The 10,000-nt window shown below is 41.7% G+C and overlaps 1 protein-coding gene across 2 annotated transcripts in view; it reads left to right on the top strand.

The window, feature by feature from the left end:
* Positions 1-10,000, top strand: part of LOC110517647 (protocadherin-9) — a 521,577-nt gene that overhangs the window by 510,139 nt on the left and 1,438 nt on the right. For both annotated transcript variants that reach the window (XM_036983164.1, XM_036983165.1), the window contains exon 5: positions 9,398-10,000. This exon is cut by the window's right edge and continues 1,438 nt beyond it. In XM_036983164.1, coding sequence (XP_036839059.1) covers positions 9,398-9,768 — 371 coding nt within the window. In that variant the 3' untranslated portion in view covers positions 9,769-10,000. The remainder of the gene's footprint in view (positions 1-9,397) is intronic.

Consider the following 10,000-nt stretch of genomic DNA (forward strand, 5'->3'; position numbering starts at 1 on the left):
CATACCAATACATACCAATACATACCGATACATACCGATACACACCAATACACACCGATACATACCAATACATACCAATACATACCAATACATACCAATACACACCAATACATACCGATACATACCGATACGTACCGATACATACCGATACATACCGATACATACCAATACATACAGATACATACCGATACATACCAATACGTACCAATACGTACCAATACATACAGATACATACCGAGACGTATAGTAAATCCTCTCTGATGGACTGGCGTTGTTCCTGTACCAGTCCGACTGTGGACTGTTGCCCTAGATTCGTTTTGTCCTCACTCTGCTACAGAGAGTTCAGTTTCACTTCTGGGTTTGTTGACGATATTCATAGGCAGTGTCAGTTTCTCACACCTGGAAAATCATCCTGCAAGAACAGGAAACACGATTTATAGTTTGGATTATAATATATTGACATTTTAGAAGTGGTGGATACATTGTTGGTTTAAGGGGCAAATCAATTCTGATAATTTAAAGTGTAAATTACAAACTTTAGAAGCCTTTTTAAACCTCGAATAAACTTCAACGTTTTTTTAAAGTTGCAACGACAAGGCTGATCGAATTAAGATCCTACATCTGTTCGTTCATTTGACTGTCCTGGACGTTATAGAGAGGCTTCAGTACCTCTACTTCGTTAAGGCTCAGAGTCTGAGACTATATGATTCACTTGGCCTGGCCTTGCCTAAATCAGACCTACATCCAATATATATCTTCAATGGGAACCTGTTCCATGTATACTGTTGACAATATGATTCCCTTCTGTTTGATATGTCCTTGTCTAAATCAGGCCTACATCCAATATATATCCTCAATGGGACCCTATATAGTCCACTACTACCCTATGGGTCCTGGTCTAATGTAGTGCACTGAATGGGGGAAAGGGTGTAGTTTGACACAGACAATGGAGACCAGATGACAGGGGTTCCTCGGATGTGATGTCTCAATCACACCCTGGCTTTATCACAAATTGCAGTCTATTTCCCTATGTAGTGCACTGCTTAGAACCAGAGGCACATACGGATGGATCTAGGGGGTTGCAGTTTTTTGGGACACAGGGGATGACTCAATCAGGCCTTGTTTTGGGTGCCAAGCACCTTGACAGCAGGTCGCTATAGCTGGTGAGACGAAGAGTGGAAATTGTCCCGTGCCCATGTGGAGATTCTGATTGGCTCTCCCGTGTGACTCTCCTCCAATCTACATGGTAATGGAGAGGCTATTACATCGGAGGAATAGAAACGCTCAATTTACATCTGATTAACGGACGAAACTGAGAGGCTCCGTCTTGACGCTCAAATGGCACCCTATTCCCTACGTAGTGCACTACTTTGACCAGAGCTCTATAGAACCATATTCCCTACTTGGTGCACTACTTTGGACCGAGCCCTATAGAAACATATTCCCTACGTAGTGCACTACTTTGGACCAGAGCCCTATAGAACCCTATTCCCTACGTAGTGCACTACTTTGGACCAGAGCCCTATAGAACCTTATTCCCTACGTAGTGCACTATAGTATACTACATAGTGAATAGGGTGTCATTTAGGAAACATCGTAAGGAAACAGAACATGATGGCTGTTTGGTGAGGAAACAGTTGCTGTGGTAACAGACTTGTATTTAAAAGAAGAAAGGTACCATTAAGTTGGTCTTATATCTGTGTAGTGGTGTAGTACATTCATAGATATACAATCTAACGATTTGTCCTCTCCGTTCAAGTCAATAATGGCATAATGGGTGGACTGGCGGCCATTGAGGGTGTACCCAATCGGAGCGAAACAGGAAGTAAAAGCAATCTGTAGCGTGATTATTATTTTTTTTAAGTCAACTCAACTGACGTTACAAAAAATATTGCTAGATACCATTTCTCTGATTTCATTATTGTTGGGCTACATTTTCCTGTTATGTACGCTAGTCCACTTACCAACGAAGTAGCCACTCCCACTACCACTCCCACTCCCATTCCCACTCCCACTCCACTTCCATCCATATTCTCATTCCCATCCCTATTCCCATTCCCACTTCCATTCCCACTTCCACTACCATGCACACTAGCATTCCCACTCCCACTCTCATTCCCACTAGCATTCCCACTCCCACTCCCATTCCAATTCCCATTCCCACTCCCACTCCCAATCCCACTACCACTACCACTCCCACTATCATGCACACTCCCATTCCCACTCACACTCCCATTCCCATTCCCACTATCAATCCCACTCACTCCCATTCCCACTACCATTCCCACTCCCACTACCACTCTCATTCCCACTCCCACTCCCACTACCATTCCTATTCCCATTTCCACTCCCACTTCCAAAACCACTCCCATCCCCAGTCTGCCATTTACTTCACTCACTCCTCAGCTCGCTCCTGTCTTCCTCTCTCTCCAATCTCATTTTGGGAAATTAATCTTCCTGTCACCCTCTCTAATCCCCCCCGTCCCCTCTCCTCTTCCTACCCCTCCTGCTATTCCTCATGTCACCATGATAATGTGTCGCTCTGCCAGGCTCCTCACGAGCTCATTATCTAGAGTTATTGGGACGGACTGCTACCCTACATGGAGTGGAGGAGAGGGGAGAGTGGAGGAAAAGGAGAGACAGGAGGGAAGGGGAGGGGGAGGAGAGAGGAGGGGAAGGGGGAGAGGGAAGGGGGGGGGTGAGGAGGGGAAGGGGGAGACAAGAGGAGAACAGAGGAGAGGAGAGGAGGGGAGATGAGTGACTCCCATTGTGACTCCCGTCATCTTATTTCAGTCATTTCTATGGCCCCAGAACAATCTGGACATGGAAAATGATTTTGGATGGTTTAAAGGGTCTGGAATCACTACGTTTAAAGCCAAGGGCTCCCAGAACGTTGACGGAGCAAGGCGACATGTTGTTATTAAAGACACAAAAGGCTGGCACAACGACATCAATTCACGCTGTCCTCGGCATGAATGACCCTGGAGGGTTCCACAGCTGCTTCTGCCTTCCTTCCTTCCATTCTTCCCCGCCGATGTCTCACAGACAAGGGCCTCCCGTTTTTGTATCCTTTATGATAAAAGACAGTAATCAAATTTGGTTGAGTAGCTAGAGGAGGCTAGAGATGGCGGGAGAAAAGAGGAGGGAGAGAAGAGGAGGCTAGAGAAGAAGAGGGGGCTAGTGAAGAAGAGGAGGGAGAGAAGAAGAGGAGGGAGAGAAGAAGAAGAGGGAAAGAAGAAGAGGAGGGAGAGAAGAAGAGGAGGGAGAGAAGAAGAGGAGTGAGAGAAGCAGAAGAGGAGGGAGAGGGATGGATTAAATTAACGTTGATTATTGCCAGTCCTATGAGGTTTGATGGAAAGAGCAGCATGGATGGCAGGCTTTGTAAATGTACTGTTATTTGTTTAACTAGTGGTTATATGTGTCTCTGAAGGGTGACTGATGATAGCATACAGTATTAAACTGGTTAAATGACAACTCAAACAGCTAAGCTGAGTGTTGTCAAGGAGGTGGACATTTGAAGGAAAATGTCCATTGGCTGTCACGTGTCAGTTACCTGGTACTATAGGAACTTGGAAGCATAGTGAGTGGCAAATCATTTGTAAAAAAAAAAATAGAAAAGAGTAGTGGCCCAAGGCAACTGCCCTGAGGGACACCGCACTGTACATACCTGATGTTAGAGAAGCTTCCATTGACAAACATTCTCCGGGTTCTATTGGTTAAATATTTCTCCAACCATGTGATGCCAGGTGATGTAAAGCCACAGCAAGTGAGTTCTTCATTAACAATGTATTATCAATAACATTCATTCTAAAATATAACAATGCAGCTCCACCTATCATCTTATTATCCATTTTTTTTTTAAAACCAATCATCAGTCATCTAAGTCAGTGCAGTACAAATTGAGTGCCCTTCTCAATATGCATACTGAAAGTCAGTAGTTAACTTGATCTCTGATAAAGAGCAGGTTACTTGTTCAAACAACATTTTCGCCATATGTTTACTAAGAACAGGCAGCAAACTGATTGGGAGGCCGTTAAAGAGCCAGCAAAGGGTGCTTTACAATTTTTAGACGATGGAATTACTTTGGCTTTCTTCCACGCCTTCGGATTCCTCCTTTAGGCTTTGGTTATTAAAGATACAGCACATATTTTGTATTGAATTTTAAACATCATCATTGTCTCTTCTGATATATGATCAATAACCATTAATACGTTCACACAGACTCAAACATGTACATGTAAAACAACACAACCACACGTGTCTTTAAACACTCTGTGTGTGGGTTGATTGAGCTGTAGTGGTTGATTGGGCTGTAGTTCAGTGGACATGGATGGCTGTCACTGGATCACCTGTCTGGACTGAGGGATGGATGATGTGTCTGGACTGAGGGACAGATCACCTGTCTGGACTGAGGGACAGATCACCTGTCTGGACTGAGGGACAGATCACCTGTCTGGACTGATGGACAGATCCCCTGTCTGGACTGAGGGATGGATGATGTGTCTGGACTGAGGGATGGATGATGTGTCTGGACTGAGGGATGGATGATGTGTCTGGACTGAGGAATTGATGACGTGTCTGGACTGAGGGATGGATGATGTGTCTGGACTGAGGAATGGATGACGTGTCCGGACTGATGGATGGATGGATTGTCTGTGCTGAGGGTTTGGGCTCCATGGACCAGTGGGCTCTGGGACCATCAAAGGGGTCATCTATTAGGAGGATTATACAAGGTATGTGTGATGAAACAGAGCTAGAAATCCAAGGAAACTGATGATGAACATTACAACTTGATGTACAGTGCAGTAGAAAGGAGGGAAGAGCGAAGGTCTGGAACATTTTGGCTAGGTGGTTTTTAGGCTGTAGTTCCTGAAATAAGTGATGGAGCCCAGGTAACATGACTACATGGAACTCTCTGGTAGCCCAGGTAACATGACTACATGGAACTCTCTGGTAGCCCAGGTAACATGACTACATGGAAGTCTCTGGGAGCCCAGGTAACATGACTACATGGAACTCTCTGGTAGCCCAGGTAACATGACTACATGGAACTCTCTGGTAGCCCAGGTAACATGACTACATGGAACTCTCTGGTAGCCCAGGTAACATGACTACATGGAACTCTCTGGTAGCCCAGGTAACATGACTACATGGAACTCTCTGGTAGCCCCTATACAGAACATTGACAATGAGGTTGAATGAGGTTTGAATGCCGACCTTTGGTGAATATTCTTGTGTCATCTCGAAAATAATTGAAGATATTACCTAGAGCATTTTCTGTTGTCGCCAGCAACTGTGTATCTTTGGTAGCTAATAAGTGTCACGGATCAGTCCGGAACTGTGTCATTGCGAAGAACCAGGTCCCCGTTCCCACTGATTGCATTTGTATAAATGTGCCCTTTGTTTCAGACTCGGGCTGTCGATTAGTGTTACACTGTCCGTTGGTCGCGTGAGTACATTTGCCTTGTTGTATTTGGGCTTTCGTGCCCTTGTGGATTGCGCAGGCGATTACGGGGTCTCGTCCCGTGTGATAATCATTGTGCGATTGTGTTATTTATTCGAGGTACTCTTCGCTCTTTTTGGACTGGGTTTCAACCCTGTGTTTTTGTGTTAGGTGTTTGTTTGGTCTTCGTCCCCTTTGCCTTTACACGGAACGCTGTAATTTGGGATGAATAAAGAAAATATATATTACGCATTCCTGCGCCTGTCTCCCGAATTATTCATACCAACGTGACAATAAGGTTGAAGGGATTTACCCAACCCTTCGGAAATATGGTCAGAGTCCCAAATGGCACCCTATTCCCTATGTAGTGCACTACTTTTGACCAGAGCCCTATGGAAACCTATTCCCTATATAGTGCACTACTTTAGATCAGAGCCCTATAGAACTCTATTCCATATGTAGTGCACTACTTTAAACCAGAGCCCTATAGAACCCTATTCCCTATATGTAGTGCACTACTTTTGACCAGGGCCCTATAAAACCGTATTCCCTATGTAGTGCACTACTTTAGACCAGAGCCCTATAGAACCCTATTCCCTATATGTAGTGCACTACTTTTGACCAGGGCCCTATAAAACCCTATTCCCTATGTAGTGCACTACTTTAGACCAGGGCCCTATAGAACCCTATTCCCTTTGTAGTGCACTACTTTTGACCAGGGCGCACCATATAGGGAATAGGGAACCATTTGAGGCAGAAGCTACATTTACCATCTTTTAAAGGATAACGGAGATATCAAGATGTTGTAGATACTAGTTTGTTACACTCCTCTATGTTCCTGCTCTGTCCAACCAAAGCTAGTGAAATAATTTAGTCCCAAGAAGATCATTTATTCATTTCCGTCTTCCTGCCAAGTCATGTGGCATCTGTCTCAAGGATGATTCTGAACTAAGTGAAGACAATACCTTCTGTACTGATGCCAGACATGGCATTTAGAAAATGTTTTCCATTTAAGGCTGAAAAGGCTTCTTTAAAAAAAAAAACATGACATATGCATATTTCAGCTTTTTATTTTGGCTTCCAGAAGTACGGTCATTTCTATTGGCAGAATTTCGAATGATCTTTAACTTTTTAGTATTTCAAAGGAAATGATATATTCTGTTCTGTCGTTGTTGTTTTTGGTTTTTTTGGTAGTGGTTGTTGTGGTAGAAATTGAGTGTAGAAATAGGTGATATTTCTGTCAATTTCACATGTGTCTGTTGCGGTAGAGTTTCAGTGAAGAAACAGTTAATTTTCTATCCATTTCACATATGTCTGTTGTGGTAGAGTTTCAATGAAGAAACGTGATTTTCTATCCATTTCACGTATGTCTGTTGTGGAAGAGTTTCAATGAAGAAACAGTTGATTTTCTATCCATTTCACATATGTATGTTGTGGTAGAGTTTCAGTGAAGAAACAGTTAATTTTCTATCCATTTCACATATGTCTGTTGTGGTAGAGTTTCAGTGAAGAAACAGTTAATTTTCTATCCATTTCACATATGTCTGTTGTGGTAGAGTTTCAATGAAGAAACATGTGATTTTCTATCCATTTCACGTATGTCTGTTGTGGAAGAGTTTCAATGAAGAAACAGTTGATTTTCTATCCATTTCACATATGTCTGTTGTGGTAGAGTTTCAGTGAAGAAACAGTTAATTTTCTATCCATTTCACATATGTCTGTTGTGGTAGAGTTTCAATGAAGAAACATGTGATTTTCTATCCATTTCACGTATGTCTGTTGTGGAAGAGTTTCAATGAAGAAACAGTTGATTTTCTATCCATTTCACATATGTCTGTTGTGGTAGAGTTTCAATGAAGAAACAGTTGATTTTCTATCCATTTCACATATGTCTGTTGTGGTAGAGTTTCAGTGTAGAAACAGGTGATTTTCTATCCATTTCACATATGTCTGTTGTGGTAGAGTTTCAATGAAGTAACAGTTGATTTTCTATCCATTTCACATATGTCTGTTGTGGTAGAGTTTCAGTGTAGAAACAGGTGATTTTCTATCCATTTCACATGTGTCTGTTGTGGTAGAGTTTCAGTGAAGAAACAGGTGATTTTCTATCCATTTCACATATGTCTGTTGTGGTAGTTTCAATGAAGAAACTGTTGATTTTCTATCCATTTCACATATGTCTGTTGTGGAGAGTTTCCGTGTAGAAACAGGTGATTTTATATCCATTTCACATGTGTCTGTTGTGGTAGAGTTTCAGTGAAGAGACAGGTGATTTTCTATCCATTTCACATATGTCTGTTGTGGTAGAGTTTCAATGAAGAAACAGTTGATTTTCTATCCATTTCACATATGTCTGTTGTGGTAGAGTTTCCTTGTAGAAACAGGTGATTTTCTATCCATTTCACATGTGTCTGTTGTGGTAGAGTTTCAGTGAAGAGACAGGTGATTTTCTATCCATTTCACATATGTCTGTTGTGGTAGAGTTTCAATGAAGAAACAGTTGATTTTCTATCCATTTCACATATGTCTGTTGTGGTAGAGTTTTCGTGTAGAAACAGGTGATTTTCTATCCATTTCACATATGTCTGTTGTGGTAGAGTTTCAGTGAAGAAACAGTTTAATATTCTGTCCACCTCACATATTTCTTATCCCAGGAGAAGCCTGTTGAGCAAAACCCTGCATTGTTACCTCCTTTCGCTTTGTTCCACTTGACGTTTCTCCCACCTTCTCAACGTGAAATTTGAAGCTAAACTGACTTAAGGAACAGTTCACAACCTTTTAAATATTGACTTTATAACAAGTATTTTTGCTAGTTAATTAATAAGCAATGTGCCCGGTCTTCAGAAGCTGCTCTTTGTTTGTGCAGAACATAAATTAACACTTGCTCACAAGGCCTCGGGTATGAATTATATATGAGGTCGGCAACAACTAGCGCTAATGGTGTCTTGCCGCGTTTTACACAATTAGGTTTTGCGGGAGCTAAAAATGTTGATTTGATCTAAAAGCGTTTTCATGAGTTGAGTGGATTAGAATGCGTTTCAGATTTCAAGAGGGATGTCTCCCGAGCCTGAAGGACAGAAATTATGTGACAGATGGAGAAGGTTGTAGTAGTTCTACAATGACACAATATTAAATATTCAACTTTGTTTACAAGACTAATATATAACTGTTAAATTAATTCTGTCATTAGTTACGGTCACTGTGTAGCACCTGTATAGTACTATCAGTATTACCTTGTTATGTATCTGTAGTACTATCAGTATTATCTTGTTATATCTCTATAGTACTAACAGTATTATCTTGTTATATCTCTGTAGTACTAACAGTATTACCTTGTTATATCTATATAGGACTAACAGTATTTCATTGTTATATCTCTGTAGTACTAACAGTATTATCTTGTTATATCTCTGTAGTACTAACAGTATTACCTTGTTATATCTATATAGGACTAACAGTATTTCATTGTTATAGCTCTGTAGTACTAACAGTATTATCTTGTTATATCTCTGTAGTACTAACAGTATTATCTTGTTATATCTCTGTAGTACTAACAGTATTATCTTGTTATATCTCTGTAGTACTAACAGTATTACCTTGTTATATCTCTATAGTACTAACAGTATTGCCTTGTTATATCTATATAGGACTAACAGTATTTCATTGTTATATCTCTGTAGTACTAACAGTATTACCTTGTTTAATCTCTATAGGACTAACAGTATTTCATTGTTATATCTCTGTAGTACTAACAGTATTTTATTGTTATATCTCTGTAGTACTAACAGTATTTTATTGTTATATCTCTATAGTACTATCAGTATTACCTTGTTATGTCTCTGTAGTAGTAATGTTCTGGTTGTTCTGGTCCTGGAGAGAGAGGCGTGGGCGGAGCTACAGAAATGTAACACTAACATTGAGTGTCCTGTTCTTCTTCTCTCTGTGTCTCTCTAGATGGCCCCCTGGGACCCAGAGGCCTAGTGGAAGCTACAGAGATGTGTACCCAGGAGTGTTTGGTGCTTGGCCACTCTGACAACTGCTGGATGCCCCCTACCCTCGGCTCCTACAGCCAGCCCAAGTCTCCAGTGTCCAACTTCGCCACCCAGAAAGAGTGGGCCAAAGAGAAACTGCTCAACGGCCATACTACGTTGACCCGGACCTGGAAGACCGATAGTGGGCGGGACCAGTTTTGTGACAAGAAGCAATTTGGCAGCGGGGAGGGACACTTCAGCAGCAGTGGCCACATGGCTGACATCCCATTGGCTAGTTTGAAATCCTACCAGCCTACCACTGGCCCAGACTCTTCGAAGGAACACCAGCTATAAAAGGAGCTCTGATTGGAGGCAGCCAATCTAAACAGGGCTGCGATTGGATAATCTGAACAGGACAGATGACGCAAGTTTCAAGAGTTTTTTTTTTCTATCTTTTTTTTCTTTCTTGTTCGTACTATTTGATTTAAGTCGATGCTTGTGCTATGTGATAGTTACATGTGCTACGTAGGCCACTAGACTAGTACTGATGCAGTGTACTCTACAATTCAACTTTTTTGGCGTTGGA

This window comes from Oncorhynchus mykiss, chromosome 7, assembly GCF_013265735.2.
Source record: "Oncorhynchus mykiss isolate Arlee chromosome 7, USDA_OmykA_1.1, whole genome shotgun sequence".
NCBI lineage: Eukaryota > Metazoa > Chordata > Actinopteri > Salmoniformes > Salmonidae > Oncorhynchus > Oncorhynchus mykiss.